The sequence below is a fragment of the Ciconia boyciana genome, chromosome 3 (genome assembly GCF_034638445.1).
Source record: "Ciconia boyciana chromosome 3, ASM3463844v1, whole genome shotgun sequence".
Lineage (NCBI taxonomy): Eukaryota > Metazoa > Chordata > Aves > Ciconiiformes > Ciconiidae > Ciconia > Ciconia boyciana.
Window position 1 is genome coordinate 33,977,265 of NC_132936.1, and position 23,698 is coordinate 34,000,962.

Sequence of the window (23,698 nt, forward strand, 5' to 3'; positions counted from 1 at the left end):
CCTAATGCTGTCTCTAACTTGAATCTAATGTTGCCTATCCACCATCCTTATTCATCATCTCTAATTATTAATTGCTCCAAATGCTCTTTTGCTCTCAAACTCATGAGGGGACATCTTTACTCTGTCTATACAGCTAGGTTTTTGCCTTGTCCATAAGCCTTCATTTTTTTGAAGGCAAGGGAGAGTAGCCTGAAGAATGTTTTTACATTGAGCACTGAAAAGTACAGTGACTAGATAGTATTTGTAGAGAGCACAAATATTTTTGCACCATCCCTGAAGTGAATGTGCTGAATTTTGAACTCTTTCCCACCTTTAACTAGATGTCGTCTTTAATTCCATGTGGATGATTTCACTTGTTTCTAAGAAATTATGGTATCTTGAGTAGATTCTTTAGCAAGAGTGGTTAGATTTAGATAATACTCAAGTTTATAAATCTGCCCCATTCTTTGTCGATTGCCACCTAAATGGACAATTTCTATAAAAACTTGCGTACTCAAGATTTTGAGGTCTCCAAAGAAGTATTGCTGAAACAAAAAGATCTGGAGCTGCAAATGTAGACAAGGCTATATTGCTTGCTTTGGTGTTTCGTTATCCCAGTTGCCACAATTTTGTTGGTTAGCTTTGAAACTTGGAAAGCAAGTTCTTATCAACTGAGACACATCGGACTCCTTTGTCACATACTCTGTAAATTCACTAGTGGAGGGTTTTCTACTGACTTGACAGTGCTGCAGCCAGTCAGCTGATGTATAATGGTGACTGAATGGTTCCAGAGAAGCTGCTGTCTTGAAAACGGCTTTGAGACTTACATTGAGTCAATATATTTATTTACTGAGAAATATTAATTTTAGGGAAACGTACGTTGACTGGGTTGCTAGCTTAGGAAGCATGGCTGCTTTTTGGCTCGCAGTGCGTTGCGTTTCAGCACCAGTATTAACTAGGCTTGTGTGTGTGCTTCGCAGATGAGTCAGCAAATGGCTGGAATGAATCTCAGCAGTTCCAGCAACGTGATGGGCTTTGGCCAGCCCCCCAGCACAGCGGCAGGATGGACTGGAAGCTCCTCTGGTCAGACTCTCAGCACACAACTGTGGAAATGAAAGTTGCAATAGAAGCCTCGCCCAGAACAGCCACCTAACATTCCTTGTTCAAAGGCGTTTACTTTTGCTGTTCCTTCCATGTACATACTCTTTTTCTTTTTCCCCAGCTGTTCAGATTAAGAATATAACTGACTGACCGTGTTGTGGTCTATATTGATTTAAATTTGATGTAGTGAAAAGCAGATCAAGAATTCATTTATACATCATTGGCAGCGTTTTCATACAATGCATATGATTTCATAGACCATATATTTAAGAAGCTGCTTAACCACATACTGATTTTCTTTCCCTCAAAATTCTAGATCAAATGTTTGCATATAAGGGATGTAGCTATCATGTTAGTACTATCCAAAAATATGAACCCTGACCCCCTCAAATTACCCAGTAATCCTGTAGAAGGTACTGTATGAACAAATGTTTAATCATATATAAATAGAATGTAAATGTATCACTGGGCAATGTTTTCTAGTGTATCAAACAAATTTTGTTTCATCATACATTTCACTGTGATGTTATTATGGTGTGCATAACAGGGAATGTGGTTACTGAAAGAAAGATAAACCTGGATGTTACTGTCGTTCTACAAATCAATAGTTTATTCTTTTAAAAATGAGCATTTGATCCACTTGAGTTTCCGGTGATAAAGTATCCAACCTGGCGCACGAGGCACGTACACAGTATTAATGCTGAGAACTAGCAGCACAATATGCATACAAGGTAACTCTATGTGAACAGATATATTTTTCCTTGCAGAGATATCCAGGTTTATGACAGTGATTGTGTTTACATTTTATGGTGCCTCGTAATGATAAAATGTTATTTCCCTATATTAAAAGGATAAATCCATAAATGATTGTGGGTTTTTATTTCATTCTTGTATGACCTGTTTGACCGCTATTTCTTCAAGAAGTCTACTTTTAATGAAGGAAAACGTGTTCAATTTGGAGCATCCATTTATGCAAATATTTAGGTCAACAGTTCGTGAGTTAAAATCAGTTTATAATTACACCATTAAGCTGGATAAATACAGAAAGTATATACATAAATGATGATTCCGAAAATACTCCATTGCAGCCATGTTTCTCTTTGATTCTTTTTACTATGCGGAAACAGCCTTAAAACAAAGGTAAGTGTCAGTTTATTAAGACGAGAGGTCAGCAATGCATGCAAACGAGTTAGAACAAAGCACACCCACTTGATTTGCTTATTAGACAATCTTATCTGACAGCTTCCTTTGTTTCCACAGAAGTCCATCAGATGACTATTAAAAGGTCTCACGCAGAAGTAGCCTACTTAGCTGGCTGAATTCGAACACCTTCTGACACATCCATTGTAGTGTACTTCCTGTGGAACTGTGTCTCCACATCATACCTCAATATTGACTGTGTCCAGATGGTATTTTGGCTCATTAGCTAGATTTACTTTTTCTGTTCGTGTGTGCCATACAAGAACCTATAAAACAACATTTGCGTTAGTACAGTCACCTACAGAGATGATACAAAAGCTTTTTAGTAAGTGTGGAAGTCAGTACCTTTGTGCAGTTGTTTGCTTTTGGTTCCAGTTCCTCCACTGTTGTTATCTGTTTCAGAAAATCAGATTCTTGCATTCCTGGTTGAGAACCACGACGCTTGAATACGGCTTTCGGATGCGACAGAATCACTTGAAGACTCACAGCAAATCCTTGGAGAGAGGGGGGCAGGGAAAAAGGTTAAGGAAAAACCTTTAGGCTTTGCATTTTTGTGCAAGTTACACTTAAGCCTAGAAATCTCCCATGTTCTTTTTAAAAATGTGTAAATTTGATTATATGGATAGACAATATTTGGCAGGTTTGTACATCCTACGTTGCTTTGGTTTGCCCTGAAGGTGCAATCAGATTTTTTTAATTGCACCTTATTTTCAACGTGTTTAATCAATTTCACGTAATGTAGAGACTATATGCTTTTTTGCCTGAAAAGTCAGGTATGGCTAAGATCTCAGACTATCCTTCCTTCCTACTTCTAATTAAGAAATAAAACTGAATTTTAAGTAAAATAAAGTGTATGAAATTTATACTGTACAAACACTTCTAGGTTTAAAGGTGAGAGTCGGAAAAAATATGTTACTTATAACAATGGTGGTCTCTAGAGATTTTTAGCCTTTAGAGAGTTTTAACATTATTGTTGATGAACTACAAGTCATATTAATGTTTCGCCTTTCACACCATGTAGTTATTGTGGACTTGTGAATCATTTTTATCAACGGTGGTCTGCAAGACGGTCTGCAGCCGCTCCGTGCATTGCACGGCACACCTGAAAGAATTTCATCAGTGCCCATGCCTCTCTTTGCAATGCATTCCTCTAGTAACAGACATTAGGTCCCTCAAAGGGAGATTACAAACTGAGAAATCACTAGTTTGAACAAACTCACCCTCTCTGAAGCAGCCCTTCAGGAATCTCCCATTTGCCATTATTTATAGAACTCTCCAGTTTTCATTCGGCAAGGTTCAGTCGCATGTATGCTTCTTTAAGTATGACTCAAAACTCGGCTGATATACTTGTGAAGAAAAATTACATTTGTAACTCCTTATGTCTAATTGATAGCCTACCACAGAAATCCTTTTCTCGTCAGTTCAGAGTGGTTCCAGCTGTCCCTTTATGACAGAAGTAGTAACAGTTTTGACATCTGTTCTGGAAAACTGCAAGAACATTTAAATCTAAAGCCAGTATTAAATTTTTCTCAATTTAAAAATGAGCATAACTTTCTCTAATGGAGTATAAATCTGTCCTCTTTTTTACTAGAATTACCTTGCTCCTGTATTTTCCTTGAAAGTATCTGTGGCTTTTGTGGGAGCCTTTTAAAGAGGAAAATGTAAGGAAGTAATTACTACATCACATGTAAAGAAGGCACACTGAAACCACTTTTATCATGCCCTTCCTTGTAGCGAAGCACAAGATGATGTCAGAGAGTGGTTTTTGGTTGGTTGGTTTTGGTTTTTTTTAATAAGGATTGGGACACTGCAGGTGAAGACTATGGGTTGGATGTAAACTGAGGTCCCAATTCACTGATGGACACAGTTGCAGAAAACAGGTTTAACTTTATACATTATATCCTGCCTAAGATAGGTAAAGAAGAATAGGTGTCTAGATGGAAAGGGCTTATCCACACCTTGCAGAGTACTCTAGTGAATAAAAGACTTCCAGGAGGTGTGAGACTTTGGCTGTAGCCGGTCCTTGCTCTGTGCGGTTAAGCTCTGCAGCTCCCGCTCTGCAGACTGCACCACCTGCTAGCAGCAATGCTGGGATCCAGCTGTTCTCTGCTGCAGCTGCTGGGTTTCAGCAGGCGGTACCAGGCAAAGGAATGGCAGGTTGGACTTTTCTTCCCAGGCAGGGGTTTGTCTGCAGCAGGCTACAGGCCTTTCTTGCTTCCTATGACTTGTAGCCTGGCTGTGAGGGAGCACAAGGTGGGCTCCATCCTAGTGCTGTTTGTAGCCAAGTGTAAGCATTTGTGAAAAGCCAAGGTTGAGTGTTTAAACTCCCTCAGTAAGAGACAGCTGCAGTGCACACAGCCAGCTTTCTGCACCTTAGAAGATGACCATAGACTTATCACTGATGAACAAATTGGCCTGGTTCAGTTCAGTATTTTTGGTTAGGGGTTTGTTTTTTTTCTAAATTAGAACAAACAGGATAAATTTTTGGTGCAACTGGCCTTAGCATGCTTGATATTTTGGGCACAACAAAAATGTTTGCTTTGCAAGGGAAGGCGCTGTTGGAGCCCTCATCAGCTGTGTGAGCTGCTGTTTCTTTTTAAAAATATTTAAAATTTAATTTTTATGATTTAAGCTGGTCATCCAGGGAGAAGAAAATGAAGTAAACACCAAAATTAGTGTAGTGTCCTAGTTTTTTGAGTGCAGAAGGAATCCATTCTAAGCAGAAGAGACGTATTTTCTACTGCATATCTTTGTGTATCTCAGCTTGGCTCCCTGACCCCCATAGCCCATACTTATCCATACATTAATTTCTTCTAGGTTCTCTTGTTGCAAAGCTTGCTCCTCTGTTGAGAAAACTGGATTCAGTTCTGAGGATGGATTTCTCCTACGCACAGATCTTCAGATGTGCCATGCCCCCTGGATGTAACACATGCCCTTGCTACCATGTGATTGCAAACCACCACCTTAGGGTGCTATCAAAATTCCCCCATGTTTTCAGGCATCAAATAAAAGTCAAATTATTAAACTGAGTGTTGTACATGGCAAGGACATGGACTACTGTGGCCTGAGGTTTGTTTCCTTGATCAGTGGTCATGCAGTCTTTTTCTTAAAAGAATCCAATAAAGCAGCAACTTGAAGATAAAAAATTCAAAGAGACTCATCTCCTGGCTTTCTAGTTCTTCAGCTCTGCTATATAACTGCTTTAATTTCACATGTATGACATTTTGTATTTATGTAGCTAGACTTCAGAGGGACTTGAGGGAAAACCATTTTCTAGTGACAACTTTCAGTTGACTTTTTATCACAGATGGATTGTTTTGGCATCAAGAAGAGAGGAGAGAGCTGAGGTTTTGACCAGACTGGCACTAGTTATTTCTCTCAGTAGATAATGATCCTGTGGTAATAGATGAAAAGAGACTGTTATTTTGAATTCTAACCCGAAACAGGGATTAATCTGGGATTACTGTCTCCAGCGTAGCATAACGGAACAGTGCTACACGTATACAATTCTTTTACTTGATCATTATTCCTACAAGGTCATATTGGGCTTAAGTTCACATGAAATGCCACAGGACAATTTCATAGCCAGAGGGTGAAGAGGTGTTTTGGGTTTTTTTGTGTTTAATGCAAGGCTGTAAATTAAATCTAATTGGCTGAAGAACAACCTAGATAAAAATTAATTTGTTGGAGGACAAGATACCTGGGAGACATGGCAAAGATTACATCTGTGCTTCTTTCTATGGAAGCTGTTTCTGTTAATTCACACCTTGACTTGTGCTAGATCAATGGCTTCTGTAAAAGGCAAAACCATTTTTCTTCATCTGGTTAGACTGAGACGGTCTTTAAAGATTTGTTACCGTGATTAATGCCTTTGCTTCCTGAATGCTCTGGATAGGATAGTAGCTGAAGGCAAGCTAGGAACTGAGAGTGTTTGTCATTTCCAGAGTGTACACATGCTAATGCTCAGTGCTGATACTGAAACGGATATACTGGTTTCCACACAGTTCAAGGTACTACCTTTGGCTTTTTGAACATGGCATGGCTTGAGGTCCGCGTCTTTCAAGTTCCCTTCTCCCTGTGACATACTGTTTGGGTTGCAATAAGGCAGAGGTGCTCAACCAGGAGTTTTTGTAGTTCCTAATAAAGGCATCTGCTGACAGTTAATTCACCATGAAAGAGGCTCTAGATTTTAAACTCAACATTTAAAATAGTTGTTACCCTTTGATGGAGGGGTGGTTTGGGGGTTGAGTGTGGTGTCTGCCATAGCCACTGGCTTAAAATTTTTTTGTTTGTACTTGTGACTTCCAGCAGTGGCTCTTTCAGATTCAGACAAAATATGCCATATTTTGCAGTGTCATGAAGAGAAGCACTTTTTTCTCAGGGAACTGTAAGAAAGATGAGATGTACTCATCTGATGAGATGATCTCATAACTATAGCAAAAGCTGAAAAAAGGGTGGTTGGTTGCTCAGGCCCTAGCAGAGAAACTTGGGGGACAGTGGATGAGCTCTGGACCACAAGTCCAAAATCTGATTGCCCAGTGATTCACAGGCATAGATTAATCTCTATGACTGAAGTAGCTCCTGGAATGCTAATGTAAAGCATGCATCTGTTTTCCTTGAACAATCTTGACATTAGGAGAATCATGATCTAACTTGTTCTCATGGGCGATCAAAAACTCTGGCACTGGGAACAAGCCAAAAGTAAATCACTAACATCATCATTTAATATAGAAGATTTTAAATCAGGTCTGTAATAAACAACACAGTGCCTACTTCAGAATCAATGTCACTTTTTCCTTATAACACCCAATTCTCTCTTGCTTTTCTTCCCTGAGGGTAAGGAAGTCTATGTCAAACTCGAGAACCCACCTACAGCTAAAACTGAGGTGGAACTTAATTCATATGGTGTGTTGGTTGCCAGACAAGAAGCAACACAGGAAACAGCTGCTCTGCTTTCTGAATGCAATTTAGCATTGGAGAATAGCAGTGTCAGCCTCAAACTTCTCAAAAGAAATAACCAATGTTTATTGAACTGATCTAATGTGATTGCCATGTATGAGTGTATTTCAAAGAAGAATCTAGGGAAGTTGGCCAGCTAGGGTCTTTGAGCTGATCCCAATGAAGTCAGCAGGACCTGTCTCCACTTGCAGTAGGTTTGAATTTGGGCCTGTATTTTGAAGTCTAGAATAAGAAGTTTATGTGCTTAAAAGCAAGGATGCGCTTCTGCTGAACAGCCACAAGTTAAATCAGTGGTCCCAAACCTTTTAAGCAGTCATTCTTTTCACACACAGCCTCATGATGAAATTCGTGTGAAAATCCCTGTGAAAAGATAGTTCTGTAAACCAAAGACAGTCTCCTTACCAGTGCCTTGGGAATCAGAACATTAATTATAAACAGCTGTAGAAAACTGAGCAGTTTAATATATGCACCTATTTTTTTTCCCTGGTAATATTTTCAAAAGAGATCCTTGATCTTCCTTATGTGCAGTATATGGTATAACACCAGTTGCTTGTATATTTGGTGCCAGCAGATGGAGGAATGCCAGTGATGTACTACAGCATGGACTTACATTTGTTAGCAAGTCCTCCAAGTCCCCTGGGTATGTTGGGGAGTGGGGGGGGCAAGGGTGGAAAACTGACTGTTAACACACATCCTGTAGACTGCACCTGTTCAGACACCTGTGCAGTTCTGGATTTACAGGTTCTGTTCTGTTTGTCTGTGCCCTTCCACCATATTCCTGAGGGGAATGAAGATGCAAACTTAACATAATTTTTTACCAGCCTACACAGCATCCATTTCTCTCCTTGCTGAAATTAAAAATGTAATTTAATTTCTTCAGTTATTTTTTGAAGACTAATAAAAGTTCTCTCACAAAGTAGTAACTCCTTGTTTGTGGATCTCCAATAACTCCCTATACTCTCAACACTTGTATCTTTGTCTCTATAACCCTCCTTTCCATTACTTCGGTGAAAGTACAAGCAGGTAATGCTCCTAATGGAGCTGCTTTTCCCTCATGCCACTGTTTCAGACAGCAACTGCAAAGTGTAAACAACAGCTTAAGAACTTTCCATGTATCTCTTCATGTCTGGGTTAGAGTCCCTTGGCCAATGTTGTGTAATGGCTTTTTGCCTGCTGCTAATGAATTATGAACCATGCTATCATTTTTATAATACCCACAAGTAACCACTTCTACAGCATAGTATCAATATCTATCTATAAATCCACAGGCAGAGACTGTTAAAATGCAGAGCTGCAGTCCTCAACAGGCTGCACAGGTTTGGGGATTGACATACCTCCTTCTCCCCTGAGGAATGCCTCTACCTGGATGCTCAAATATTTATTTTCATGCCAGGTGATACTATTAACTTGAAATGCTTCTACAGTGCAGAAAAATTCACCTGTTGATGTTTCTTTATGTAACAGGTGTTAACAACTATTCTTTACTCTTTTTAAGCAATTGTACCATAAATATGTATTTTTCATCAAACATTTCAATCCATATAAAAATACTCTGTTGAGATGAGAAAGCACTGTCCTTTTCCCTCTCCCAAAACATAAGGGTATCAGAAAAAAGAAAATGGCGGGCTATTTCTACCACATTCTTGCCCTTGTATTCCTACTTTTCCCCTTCCCTCTCCTTCCTGGCTACAGAAGATGCTTAAGTGCAAATATCGTATCATTTGCTGGAGAACCAGCTGCTGCTACATCAGAAATTGGACTTCTGCACAGTGGTGATTCATGTGGGAGTTGTGAATATATACAAAAGATTGTCTAGGCATGGACTGACAGCAAGACAGAGCTATGTGGTGTGCTAGCTTCACAGCAGAAGATTGATTAGATCTATTTTGAAGCTTTTCTGCCTTCATCTACTAGGCTATAGCTGTCAGTGATTTTTCCCCTAAGCCCAGTGTTTCAAACTATACCCATCTACAGTTATCACCATCATTCCAAATAACCAATAAAAAAAATTAATAATTTCATGATAGAGTAGCATTTTACAACATGAGGTCTAAGAAGGGTCTGCATTTATACTGCCTGGTGTAGACTGATGACACAGTGAAAGGCAGGGGCTCCATGCAAAAATTAATTGGATGAATTAATTTACAATTAACTTGTTTCAGACAAACAATTTATACAACATAAAAGCCAAGTTGCCGCATAAAATTAAAACCAAGTGAAAGTAAGTTCAGATATCGCCAAGCAGCAACTTCATTAGACGAGATGTGCAAGCTAAGACTTCCAGGATATTTAGTGCTGTAGGGCTATATACAGCAGCTGCACTTCAGAAGTTTTAAAAGCTGCTTATACTGAGACATCTGTTTCTGTCCCATTAATAAACAATGTAAGAATAGTTACTATGAGAAACATTCATGTATCATGAAACTTGGTACTTACCTGCCATGTCAATGGCAAAGGGCCTGTCAGCTCTCCAGCCAGTGTACCAGCCAACAACTTTGCCATTTTCCACGACTGGGCGCTCATACCGTCGTCCTCCTACCAGTCCCACGGGCCATACCGATACTTTGCGGGTTGTACGCATCTGCAAGAGGCAGGCACAGCATGACTGCATGCACGTTTTCCTGGTAGGCTTTTTTTGTAAGTGTTGGTGGAAAACCTACACATTAATCATCAAGACTAGGTATTTAAAAGCAATTCTAGCTTACAGATTGCAGTCCAACAGAGTTAAGTATTTGAAAGCTGCATGTGCCCACTCATTTCCTGTGAAATCTCCAGCTCTCTAGCCCATAGGATAGGTACCTCAGTTCCACTGAAAATATCCTATTTGTATTATTTTTTATAACAAAAATGTTAAAAGACATGAAAAAACAGTATTTGCTTTCTTGTTTGTTTGGGTTTTCAAAGGTGTAGTAGATCTTTTTAATCTGCAAGACTATAGCATTCTTGCAGTAGGCTTATTTCTATAGATTGCTGAGGTATTATACAAGCCCAGCAAGAGAGAATACTATAATAATGATTAACAAATACACACTTCATTAAGACAAGTACAATTATTTTGAGACTGGTAACAAATACACTGAGTACAGGAAATGGTGACACACAACTCTTCTCCTACCTGCAACATACCAGGTTTGTACAATAGATGCAGCTCAGATCTATTAAAGGCTCACAAAAAAAGATTAAGTTTGGGCTAAGCCTTCTTAACTTCTACATTTTCTCTTGAAAAGCTCTGCTAAGTTTCTGAGAAGGACAGAAAGCAGGTCGGGCAGAATGCTTCTGCTAGTTTGCTACCAGTAGCGGGAGTTTTTCCCAACGGCGTGAATGTAACTAAATGCAATTCTGGAAATGTGGTCCTCATCTAACCTAGAGGAATCTATAGATACTAAAAAATTACTCTTTCTTTAGCAAAAAGCATGCATGACGGAGTCAGTGAATTCAGTTCACTGGTTAGTAGACCCTTCAGTAAACAGCAGATATCATGACACAAACCCTGACATGCTGCTCCCTATGGGAAAAATCACTGACAGTCTGGTGTGAGAACTTGAGAAGATGAGTGGATGGACACAGCAACTTGCACAATTTAACCACACCGATTCAAAAGCCACTGTTTTAACTACTGTGCTTAAATATGGTCCTATTTAAGCAAGTATTAAACTATTTCAGTGTAACGTGTGCTTAATTTGATCAATTTTTAAAACAATCTCTTGTCTTCTGTTGTAGTTGAGGCCTATTCCTTAGGGAAAGGTTATCCCTTTCTCCTTCCAAGCACGCCTCTTAGCAAAAACAAACACGGTTTTACATATTTGTAACTGCAGTCCCCTATCAATAGATGTTGAAGTAAAAGACAACCTTGGTTAAATATTAAACACTTCCCTCTCTTTCTGCCAAGGTGAAAGATTTATCATGCATATCATCTAGACTCCCAGGAGATGCACCAGAAAAAGCAAAGACGTCATGTCACTCTAGTTCACATTTCTAAGCTAGAAACATTAGCAGATTCTTAGAAGAACTTTCACATAGGGAAGGCATAAAACACATATTTAAAAATCCACAAATGTGTATGTACACACAGAAGAGAGGCATGCACCTTCTCTCCCTAATTCTTTGTGTACCTTTAAATTTGTTTAGCAAAATTTTCTTACTTCCACCCTAATAACTTTTGCAGCAAGTCAGATCATCTCACTCGGTAGCAGCAGTCCATACTGCATAAGAACAGGGTGTGTGTACATTTCGCAATATAGGGACTTCTCATTATAAGGATTCTATCCAAACCATTGACTATTTAATTGCCAGTGAGAGACTGCCATGAGAAACTACAGATTATTGTTAAATGTGTTTGTTTGTAACTGTTCCCCCTGCTTAATGTTATTTTTCCAGTCTCTCCCACTCCTCCATTTAGGAAATGAAGAGTTAGCAATTAACTATTTGGATATGGAAATCAGTCAAACCTTCTCATTAAGATCTTTTGGCTCTGGTTTTAATGATACATCCATTTCACAAATTTTTCTAACAGTGTATTTACATTAACATCCAAGCACATCAGACGTGGACATAGGGCATCATCCTGTTGTGCTTGTCTACGCAGGCAAGTTTCTAATAGGTTTCCAAGGGCATAATCAAGCCACATACACCTAATTGTGCTACACCGGTATTAACCGCAGGACGAACACAGATGCCCACTAACTTTTTTGTGTTGCCATTCATACCTTCTGGAGGGTATGAATACCTGAACAAATTACTAGTGTACTGATTTACAGCATTTTAGCTACCCTGTGCCAACTGCCTGTACCCATGGTAAACATAAAATGCTGCAAGAGAGGGGCAGGCACATTCTAACTACAAGAGAGTAGCTAATGCATGGTATGCCCATACCCTGCCTTTGCTCACAGCAAGCATTTGGGCAGCTGTAGTGCAAAATGAGCCGGATCACATGAGACTTCTGAATTGGGTCAACAGTGGCCACAGCATTTATGCTAGCAGAACCAGACTGATTTACATTAATACTTTACCATACACAATGTGTAGGAAAATCTTGTCAATGAAAAGTATCTCACTGACCGGATGAAACCAGCATGAAATGACCCAAGAAGTTTTAATTATTACAGCCTTGGGTCCATCTCAGTGTCTGAGTTAAGTCAGTAAAGCCACCACACATCAAAAAGAAGTACCTAACCCTTTACAGAGCTCTTTATTTTGTCCTTGGGTTACTTTCTTTATTCTCACAGGTTACATTTTTGGAGAATTAAATAAGCAGGTGTCAAGAATACGGCAATCCCTTTAAGTAAAAACTGAAAGAGCACATCTAGACAGGTATTTATGCTAATTCTGAAATACCTTACAGCTTCAGGATATGCTAGGCAGATGAAAGTAGGAATATTTCTTTTAATCTTCTGCGAATAGCATTACTACAGTTAACATACTGATGTATTAAGGCTGTATTTATGTATGATGGGGAGAAAGCTATTATTTGGATTAAAAGGCCAGCTTGCATCTGGAATTTGATGCTGCTAATCACTGGGACACAAAAGGTGATTCAAAAACATGTTAATTCTAAATAGCTTTATTGCTGTGGGTTAAGCAACTGCCAAAATCCTGTATCTTACAAACAGCTTCCTAAATTACTCTTCCACCTGTCATTTTAGACATGCTGTCTTAATAAGCAGCATTTTAAGTCCTAGTAGCTTACATGAATGGTATTCATTTCACTTACACTTAACTCTCTGTAAGTTAGGCATCTGGTCTATCCTAGTTAGGCTTCTACAGTTAATAAACAGAGATAGGAACCTACTGACGCGATTCATCCTGCCTGGCTTAGACAGCTGTCTTAAGGTAGGATGAATCTCCCTCTGGAAATGCTTTTGTCCTCTATTTACTTTTTGATTATTTGAAAGGGCATCTTGGGCATAGGAGAAGAGTGACGTACTGGATGGGGGAAGATGAGAAAAGGACTCTGTAAGATGGTAGAACAAACCCAAATGAAGCGGAGGGGATACAGCTGGGAAGGAGTGGGCAAGGAAGTGATAGGAGAGAGGAGTAACAACGGACCAAAGAAAGCCCACTGAGGTGATGGGCATATAACAGTAAATACAGTAGCAACAGAGGAACCACTAAAGAATAACAAGTGAAAATGCAGAAAATGTAGCTGAGCAATAAAAGATAGTGATAAAAGCATTGCCAAAAATAGCATCTCATTAGTCAATCAAGAAAAGCTGCTTAATGGGATGCGCCAGACTGATGGATAGGGAAGATACCAAGCCAGTAAAAAAACATAAAAGCCCAAGGGGAATGAAGACAAATGACAGACAGAAGGAAACACGGCCATACTTCTTACAGTGAAAAGGCTTCCAGACTGGAACAACCACCCCAGTGTTTTTGCAGCATGATGTTGATGCGTTTCTATTTGGGATTCAAAGCTCTCAGCAAATGCAAACCTGGCTGCCACACATAGTAAGCTTTTTTTCTCCCCCTGTCCTCTATCACTTCAACCCCTGTGTAATTTGTGATCTGTACTGGTCAGGCTACAGGTTATCATCCAGGCTCGTCCTGCCCATCCCATCAAGACTCAAGCAGATTTCTATGCAAAATTCTGATTTATTATTACCAAAGACAGGATCTAGAGCTTCTTCATTACAACTCTCCCACAGGGGAAAATGTTACAGGTTAAAGCACAAGCACAGCCAGGTTCCCTATCAGTTCTCACACAGGCATCCTGCGTTACTCACAGGTCATTTAAAGCCAAATTCTGCTTCAACAAAACTTACGTGACCACACTACAAGTCAGAGGGATAGCTCAGCTGCAGCGATGCTATGCCTGTTTACTTAGGCATTAAATGGAGCTTCTGCCCCTACTTACCATTACTTCAAAGGAGGTACTGAGTCATAGAAAATATGTGCCAGTGGTTTTTGTGGTTCAGGGACTGTGACACTTAGGGGAAAGTAACTTCAAAAAGCAAGTTTGTTGTCAGTAAACTTGACTGTAAAGGGTATGTCTCCATGGGAAAACTTGTACAAAGGGTCTACAAATCAAAAATGTCAATCATTGATCTAGCCTGCTCCACAACCCTCACAGGTGATCTGATTTAGTGCTTCACCATGCTCACTATTAGAAAGCTTTTTTCCAAACATCTGCCTTAAACCTCCTCTGCTGATTTGTACCCAATCTACACTGCAGAGGGAGGATAGATTAATTCCCCCTTCTCTCAAGCAACATTTTACACATCAGATACAATGATTAATGCTTCTAAATTATACCAGCATCCTTGGGCACAAATGTCAATATTGCTTCCCAACAGGAGAAAACTGTACTAAATTTAACTAAAGTAGTTAGGAGCCAATTTCTCTGGATTGGGAAGACTTCCAAAACATTTGTTATTCATGTTTCCTTTTGGCCCTTCTACTTACCAATTCTTTTTCCCACCCTACTTTCTGTTATTCTACTAGGTTGTGTTCACTGTACCTCTGAAGAGCTGCTGACCATTCGTAATTAATTTCATAGTAACAGTATCAGTTTCACAGCTAAGATCAGTTTCACAAGATGCTGTCAAAGTGAAGAAACAGGCAGTGCTTGGTACTGTGTAACCCAGAGTCCCTTACTTGGGTTAATCTTTTTCAAATAGCTTTTTTTTGTCACTGTTTCCTCTCATTTTTAAGCTATTTCATTGTTTCTCTACCAGTCTTTTCTAATCCAGCCTCTTTAGTACAGGTTTTACACGTCTACCTTGCAAAGGGAATGTCAGTGTGCATTTAAAATCTGTTATGTATTCTTAAATCATTTATATACTAGAAAGGTATTTAATGCACTGCTAACTCTATTTAGATCCTTTTTTATTATGAAGAAAATAACTAATGACTACCAGCTAATATTTAATTCTGTCCAGGCTACCGAATGTCATTTTTAAGACTATAGCAAAAATTTGATTTTTCCAACCAGCTTCAAGAGATACAACAAAAGATCTCCATGTTTTCAAAGATAAACAGATTCACTTATACTACTTTTAAATCTTTTGTATAAATATATACATTAAAAAATACACAGAAGTTAGCTTAAGAGAGTGTGTAAGGATTAGGACAGTTACCTAAAACTTATTGAAGGAGCGCTAACCCTTCCTAGTCAAAGTTGGAATAAATAGTAAATATTCACCTCTTCTGTAATGTCTTTTTTGAGTTGCTCTCAAAATATTTTACAAAGATGATCATGGGAAAACTGAAGCCTGTGTGACATGCAATGCCTGCAAGTATTTCTGTTCTATTTTTAATAACAAGGATTTATTTTTTCGGGATACAGACTGTTAAGAGCCACTAGAAAATCTGCTACCTTCATATATACCTTTTGGGAGAGTGAAGGGCAGGGGCATAAGAAAATGTTTTCAGTCTGAATTGCTCACACAACTTGCCCTCTGCTCTACAGTGCCACTATGAAAATTACCAGAGTGGGACAGCCCTAAACTTCAATGAGAAGGTCACGACCATTAGCCAAGACAAAATGTTTCCTATTTTCCCTCTGTTCTTCATGAATCTTTGTTCCCATCTGGCTGATTTGAGGATGATCCTACCTGGGCAATTTAGGCTACTACATAAGCAATAGCATACCTTCAAAATATTAGGGGAATTTTTGTTTAATTTGATGTTCAAGTTACTCCTGCGAAGAGCAATCCAGCTGATTGTCCTTTTCACTGACCATATTCTTACGTTCTCTGTGGCTCCATGAATCTTGAGTTACCTGCAAAGACCACCTCAACTTCAGGAGAAGTGGTTGAGCTCTCTCTCTTCCTACCTCCTTTCCAGCTTCAACTCTACCAACTCTACCATCATAGTCAGGGCATTCTTGTGCAGGCAACAGCTACAGCAAATTGAATTCTGGTCCCCAACTCAGTAGGCAACAGGGCTAACTGCTAAGCTATTAAATAAAAGTTTGTTTGGTTTTTTTTTCCCCTTAGAAATGACAATTAATGCCGTGATTTACTTTGGACTCCATGCTGCAAGGCTGTATTCAGATCACACCTTTTAGCGTGAGTTCCTCTAAGGAGACCCAGTCTGCAAATCCTTGACTTGCATTCAGACAAGATAGTGGTATATGCCATACTTGCATGCTCTAGGCACCTGGCAAATATTGCTACAAAATTTTAGACACCAATGACCAAAGGGCTAGGGGTGGCAGTGACAGAGATCATAGTTTTAGATATGAGCATTTTAATTTCACATACATCTCAGTTTAGGTGTCTGAGCAAAATACAAGCAAAGTTGACAGATATAACCTAGATAGGAATCTCTAAAAAATCAATGAATTTCTGAATGCAGCAAGCTCACTTTCTCACACATGTTGAAGACCTTTACTCCTGTTGTTCGTACTCCTTAGGCAGCTTGCCCCTCACCTTCAAAGGTTTCAGGGCAGTCTGCAGAATCAACAGCAGAGCGGACCTCCAACACCAATTCCTCCGACTTGCATACATAGCCATACATGGACCAAGGCAGTGGTGGCCTTTGGCCAACTACTCAAAATACAGAAAGGGCAGAGAAAATGCCTGAGGCATAGAAACACATGAATGATGTGAAGAGTTAAGGGAAGTGGAACTTGGCTATGTCTATCTTCAATTTCCAGTGCTTACACTAATCTTGTTTTTAAAATCTCTCTATGAAGGTGGAATGCCAGCTTTATCTAAGGCTTTCTTTATGGAATTCTAAAAATATGAAATTGGCAGTTGCTAGGCATCAGTCACAATTTTACAATAACTTGCATTCAGGTATAAGATGAAGCACAAACGCAACAGGTGACTCCAAAAAGAACAGCCTATAGTAAAAAACAGAAGTTATGATGATTCATGTAGAAATATCTGTAAAGCATATCAAATACAGTAGTTGGGATTTCAGGGTTCTCGGTGGCTTTCTTACGAACGCAGGCAGACATTGAATTGATAAAAGATATTTTCAGAAAGTGGACTGTTGTTTTTGATGGAGAGATGCAGATGGACACCTCCAAGTGAACAGATCATAACTGAGCAGAAAAAAATAAAAATTATTTTTGAGGTCTGGATCCCAAAATAATAAATGACAAAATACAATATGCTAGAACCACCAGCATTAAAGTAAAAGCATGATTTTTCACCTGACCACCATTATACTCTCAAGCAGAAAGAGTTGGGAATAACTTAAAGGCCACGCCTCCACTCCTGGAAATATTTCTTCATCATTGCTGCAGCCCCACTTAGTACTCTAAAGAATTTCACAGTCACTGAATCAATTGGTCCTTTCCCTGAAGCCTTTCCAGGGAAGGTGAGCCTTTCCTAACAAAATGCACAGCTGAGCCAATGCTGAATACACTGTAGGAGCAGAAAGACAAACGAGGCTCTCCATCTTGTTCTGGAAACGACAACTAAACCTGCTCAGACCCTGCCCAACTGGACTTTGAGGACGTAGTTTTGCCAGTCAAAAACTAAGCTATACACCCACATGCCATTGTATGTCTTAGGAAAAAAGACAATTATAAACAGCACCAGAGAGTTCCAGATTTACTACAGATGGTGACATTTTCCAGCAAAACACTACTGTAAGCTCGGGTTTTTTCCTTCCCGATTTCCATGAAACACATTTTGTCCAGGTCTACTGGGCCCAGTTCACTCCATATCAAATATAAGGTACTCATTCCTATAAGTACCAGACAGAAGTACTTTGGATAGAGATTAGAATTTCCTTATCAAAAGCTCTCACAAGTATCCCATGGCATTTCATGTCAAAGCATGCTCCTTTTTGATCATGCCCTTACGGTTTACACACCTCCACTCACAGTAAAGCCTTTGCTGATTTTGCTTTGTCAAAAAGGCTCCATCTTCTGTAAGGGCACTAGGGAAACCCACAGCAAAGGAGCTGCCTTAAACATAATCCTTCACTGACGTGCAGGTCCCTGGCACGCCTTCTGCTCAGTAGTAATGCTTTTTTGACCTCTGAGCGAAATGCATCCCTAAAGCCAATGTTTCTCTCACGTTGGTTTTACAGTCCTAACTAGCCTTGGTTCCCAGCCCGCCCCCAAGCCTTCATGCTGTTACTGAAACCAACTTTGACTCAGAAGAAAGCCATTACAAAGAAGACAGACCTACTATTTCATAAGCCAGCAAATGTACATAACTGCTTGTGGGCAGATGCTAGCAGACATTGCTGCTGTCAGTTTGCGACCCACATGTCTCCAAGCCCACATCAGTGACTCACTGAAGGTCACCCAGCCAACACAGGATGGTGGTAGGACCAGAATTCAGAGCTCCTGTCTCGTCTCTCTACATTCATACTACCCTCCCCAGTGAGCAGACTACAGTTTATCAGACCTCCTTTGGGATTACGTGACTGCAGGTCTGGAGAATTGTTCCTGGCAGGGTAACAAACTGAAAAAAACTCCCTCTCAGGTATCGTTACCGCCAGTTTCATGACAGGAATTACTACCAGATTTCATCTGCACACAACGCGTTCTGAAGCTGTTCTCTTCATGCTTGGAGAAGATGAGCATAGTTTACCCTCATAAATCAATCAATTCCTGAAGGAGAGATCGGGATTTACTACAGAGCTGTCAAGCCAGAATCCATAAAGACAGAGAAGTTTTTTTAACAAGGAAAAAAAAAAACAAAACAACCCTCAAGTAGTGCCTTGACTGAAAATAAGACTACTGGCTCTCTCCAAATGCAACCTCCCACTCGTCATAAAGGCACATCCAGTTGGCAAAGCCTGCCAAGGGTAAAGTTAATGGAAGACAGGTTGACAAGGCATTCCCCATGTTACTACCAGCAGTGTCCCAGAGACCTTGCATACAGCTTGTTAGTGACCCCAGAAAATAGCCATGGGAACTTGCAGTGGTAACTAAAGCAAAAGCTCCTTCTGCGCTCCTGTAACAGAGCTTTCCAACCACCACATTTCACAGGGAAAAACTCATTCACACACGTGTGTTTGCCCGCAAACACAGGGCTCAGAATAAACACCTCTTCCCCAGCAGCTGAACCCTGGTAAAAGAGAAGCCTTAGGACTGCAGAGCTGCATGCTGGAGGTTACCATTCTTGTTAGCAAAACGAAACACAGATTGCCTGTTTTGCTTGCAATTTTCAAGGTTAACCCTTCAGATTTATCCCCTTGCTTTCCTGCATTTCCTAGCTGATTAGAGAGGTAATTTGTACCTTTTTGTTTCATCATTCACAGCAATTAGAAGAATAATACAGGAAATGATAAAAGAATAAACCTGACTGGACCCTCTTTCAGCAGCTGTGGGTCACTCAAGTGATATGCCTGCCAATACTGTTCCTTTAGCTTGCCCCTAATGTCGGTACTCAAAAAAAAAAAAAAAAAAGTAGATATTAGTCTCCAAGTATCTTTTGTCCCTCACTACTCATTGTGGCGAAGTGTATTTTCTGTGTCAATTTACAGACTCCCTAAGATTGAATCAGATTAGTTTTATATCCCCCAACAGAGGTGGGCACTCCCATCACATCAAAGATGGGTATGTGGAATTACTCTGCATTATAATGCGCTAAGCACAGCCATGAGATTTTAAGAAAATCAATTACAACAAAGGTTTAGCCTCCAGGCAAAGGTCTTCAAATTAGCAGCTTCAATGCTGAATGCTAAACGGGCAAAGGAAGTAGAGCATCTGTGCTGAACAGGGACCCTGCACCTGCCCACATACTGGAAATGGAAAGGGATGCATTACGAATCTAAACATAAATGAACACAAGCATTTCTAAAATAACTTGCTCTAGGGAGTTTCATGTGCTTCACATTTCTGTGTATCGTGTTCATTTTAACCTACTGACTGTAAAGCACGTGAGGAAGCACAATGCTTCCAAACTGCAGAATATGGGTGTACAGCACTAAATATAGTACCGTCCACCAGTGGAAGACATGGACCGCAGTTTGTCTGAAGTCCTGTACGTTCCCTATCTGCTGCCAATCTACTTTTCTGTTTTCCTCCCTCGTTTCCCTGCCAAGGTTACTCTTCTAGCTGTCAGGGAAGATGCACATGATCTTTCTTCTGCTGTTTCATGTTCGCTTATTAAATACCCCTCCTTCCTGCCAGGGGGAACTCAGGAAAGCAAGCTGGATACCCTCTCCCCCAAGCGCTCGCCAATTCCCACCAAAAAGGAGTACAGCCCTTCACCAAGGGGCTGTAATAATGACAAAACCAGGTCCCTTCACAAAAGAGACTCCTGAAAGGGTGTTTAATCATTACACAAACGATTTGCTGCTTTTAAGAGCGAAAGGCTTCAAAAAGACTGGGCAACTCCACGTGAAAGAGCCGGCTCTGGATTAATTCATTCGCTCCAAGAAAAAACTGTGAAGGATGGCGACTCCTGATGCAAGTTTGCCCTACAGGGAGAGGGATGCAGCCTGAAAAAAAATAAATATCAAAGAGCGCTTTTCATCCCAGTTTTAACAAAAACACAGAATCCCTTAAATAAACCCTAAACTTGCTTCGCTCGGCAGGAAAGCGAGAAAACAGCAGTAAAAAGTTGGGGGGAGCGTGGAGGGGAGGGACAGGAAACTTAAAATGAAAAGAGGGGTGGTCGCACCCAGCAGCGCTGGGGACCCCGGGTGAGGGACGGGGCGCCGCAAGGTGTCCGCGCCGGGGAGCAGGCTTGACTCGTCCGTGCCCGGGTTTTGGGTGAAGGGCACCCAGCGCGCCGCAGAGCGGGGACGGGGCACAGCCCCGCGCAGCGAGGCGGGACGGGCAGCGGCGGGAGCCTGAGGGGGCGAGGAGAGGCAGGGACGGCGGGCGCCGGAGCGGGGGCGAGACCGGCGCCTGAGGGGAGGCGAGGAGAGGCGGGAAACGGCAGGTGCCTGAGGGGAGGCGAGGGGAGGCGGGAAGCGGCGGGCGCCTGAGGGGAGGCGAGGGGAGGCGGGAAGCGGCGGGCGCCTGAGGGGAGGCCGGCGGTGGAGCGTGGCGGCCGCGCGCGCCCCCCACCCCGCACGCACCTCCTGGAAAAGCTCCAGACTGTAGGTGTTGTCGTCGTCGGCGAAGAAGAGCACCCCGGGCTGGGGGGGCGGCAGGTGCTGGTGCCGCTGCCGCAGCCAGGCCAGGCCGGCGTTGCGCTGCTCGGTGGCGCGGGGCAGCCCCGGCCGCTTGTAGCGGCGCGGCGTGGGGACGTGGAGGTGCGTGCAGGGGAGGCCGGCGCCCGCCACGAAGCGGCTCACCAGCTCGCTGCGCGCCGCCGCGTCCTCCACCAGGATCCAGTGGAGCCGCGCCACCTGCCGGAAGGTGTTGGCCAGGCGGGTGAGCTCGGCCTTCTGCACCGGGCGGCTGTACGTGGGCGTGATGGCATAGATGGTGGGCAGCACCGCCTCGGGCCGCCGCCGGGGGGGCGCCCGCGCCGCCGCCGGCCGGGCCCCCCCGCTACCGCCCCCGCCGCGGGGGGCCAGGGCGGGCAGCGGCGCCCGGCTGCTGTCGATGTCCAGCACGATGATGACGATGAGCACCCAGGGCAGCAGCAGGAGGAAGCGGCTGAAGAGCAGGGACTTCATCCTGCCCCCGGCGCCCCGCCGCCGCGCCGCCCCTCAGCGCCGCCCCATGGACGGGCGCGGCGGCGCTCAGCGCATGGCCGCGGGGGGCAGGCGGCGGGGCTGCCCCTTCGCCCGCCCGCGCTCCTCCGCGGGGCGGCCGGGCGGCGGCGGCCGGGGCGGGCGGTGCTCCCTCCTGCGGGCGCGGGGGGCCGCCGGCGGGGCGGGTCGGGGTGCCCTGCGGCAGCCCGGCGGGGCAGGCGCCCGGCCCCGCTCCCGCCGCGCCTCTATTCCGCGAGCGGCCGCCCTTCCTCCTCCTCCTCCTCCTTCACCCTCAGCATCGCCGGGCCGGGCCGGGGTCGCCGCGCCGTCGCGGCCGGGGCTCGGCGGGGGGCTCTGGGGAGGCGCTCCTTCTCCTCCGCTTCCCCGGGCGGCTCTGGCGGTGCGCGGGGGAGGGAGGGCGGGGAGGCGGGAGGGAGGGTCCCCGCGGGCGGGGGCCGGGGGGGCTCCCGCCCCGCCCCGCTCCGGCTGCCGCCCCCGGGCGCCGCGGGGAGGGGGCGGCGGCGGCCGGCGGAGCTCCGCGCTCGGCGCCCTCGGGGGGCGGCACCGGGGCCCGACTGGCGGCGGCGGGGGGCTCCTTCCCTCCGCGGCGGGCGCCAACTTCGGCCGGCGGCCGGGACGCCTTCTCCGGGACAGCGCCGGCCACCCGACGGGCCGGGCCGGGCCGGGCCGGGCTGGGCTGGGCTGGGCTGGGGGAGACCCCCGTGCCCCGCCGCGGAGCGGGTGCGTCCCGGAGCACTTACCCCTCGTAGCGGCGGGCAGCCGCTCGCTTCATTTTTGTTGATTGTTTTTTTAACGGAGGAATATTTCTGAGCTCCGCAGGAGTAAGAAGTTGTAAATAAGGCGGCCGTTTCGTGCGGTTCCCCTCGTTTTTTCTCGATGCCTGTCAGTCGGTGTCACCCTCCCGTCCTCTGCCCCCCGAAAGAGGCACCGGAGCCGGGGTGCCGCACGTACTGCGCTGTGTGCCTGCGCTGGCCTGGACCGCGTTCTCCCCGGTTTTCCACCGTGCTGCTTCCCAACGTATCAGAAGCACTTGAGAGCATTCGTATATGAGAATTTCATAATAATCCACCTGTCGTTATTTTGAGAAAAAGGTATTCATCAGGTGCTGCAACACCCATTAAATGCACAATCTAAAACCTCTTACGAATCCTTTCCTACCAGGGAAGTTTCCGATGCATTTTTCAACACTCCCTGCTGTCATAACCAAACACTTACTTACAGCTTGAATTATGCTTTTAAAACTTCAGGTTGCATAAAAACAGAAAGGCACAGCATTAGTAATTTATAAATTACTGAATTCTCCATAATTCTCTGATTAAAACATTTACCCTTGTATAGATCAGATGATGGTCTCACTGACTTGTGGACTATTTGAGATCAGAAATAGTGATTCATCACTGATACATTGACTTATTGGTAGGAATAGCACGGGTTAGAGAAGCCGGTCGTGTCTTCACACCAGCCTCCTTGGCTTAAACTACTGCTTTCGTTTCTGTTTTATATGCATCCTTCGCATTTGCATGTGTATAACAAATGCAGGTAATGTGGGCACCATGTACATCACTCATTCATATCTATCTGCAATCAATTTGTTATTCAAAAGGATGTATTAACCCAGAGGGCTCACACACAGAAAGGACGCTGAAGTGATGTAATATAAACTGAAATCCATGTGAAAGTGAGGGTGACACATGACCAGGCACTGAACATCGAGATGAGGAAACATCTGTGTAGCAGCGAGCTAATTAGAGTTAGTGTGTTTAGTGGAGGAGTGTTGTTATGTGATTAATGAAAAAATATGGAGGAATGCAGTGAGCCTAAATAGTTCAATATATCCAAATCAAAAACATCTCGGACATGAAATTACAGTTGCCCATTTTGTGCTGATGCAGTTTATCTAGAGGACAATCATCTAAACACTGTCTTTGTCCGA

The 23,698-nt window shown here is 43.1% G+C and overlaps 2 protein-coding genes across 6 annotated transcripts in view; one reads left to right on the top strand and one right to left on the bottom strand.

The window, feature by feature from the left end:
• SMAP1 (small ArfGAP 1) overlaps positions 1–1,953 on the top strand; it is a 106,820-nt gene extending 104,867 nt beyond the window's left edge. For 4 of the 5 annotated variants that reach the window (XM_072855269.1, XM_072855265.1, XM_072855266.1 and 1 more), the window contains one exon: positions 960–1,953. In XM_072855269.1, the coding sequence (XP_072711370.1) occupies positions 960–1,094 (135 nt within the window). In that variant the 3' untranslated portion in view covers positions 1,095–1,953. The remainder of the gene's footprint in view (positions 1–959) is intronic. The other variant, XM_072855267.1, reaches the window with a different exon arrangement.
• On the bottom strand, positions 1,634–21,726 carry B3GAT2 (beta-1,3-glucuronyltransferase 2). Its single transcript, XM_072855271.1, has 4 exons — positions 21,181–21,726; positions 9,676–9,820; positions 2,626–2,774; positions 1,634–2,546 (listed from the first exon to the last, which is right to left on the bottom strand). The coding sequence occupies exons 1-4, from the start codon at positions 21,724–21,726 to the stop codon at positions 2,460–2,462; spliced, it is 927 nt and encodes a 308-aa protein (XP_072711372.1). The 3' UTR covers positions 1,634–2,459.
• Between the last annotated feature and the right edge of the window lie 1,972 nt (positions 21,727–23,698).

Coding starts and splice junctions, on each gene's coding strand:
- B3GAT2 (XM_072855271.1), bottom strand. CDS start 21,726: ATGAAGTCCCTGCTCTTCAGCCGCTTCCTCCTGCTGCTGCCCTGGGTG. Junction 9,821..21,180: donor GTCTGGAGCTTTTCCAGGAG/GTGCGTGCGGGG, acceptor TGCCTCTTGCAG/ATGCGTACAACCCGCAAAGT. Junction 2,547..2,625: donor AAGCAAACAACTGCACAAAG/GTACTGACTTCC, acceptor GTTGTTTTATAG/GTTCTTGTATGGCACACACG.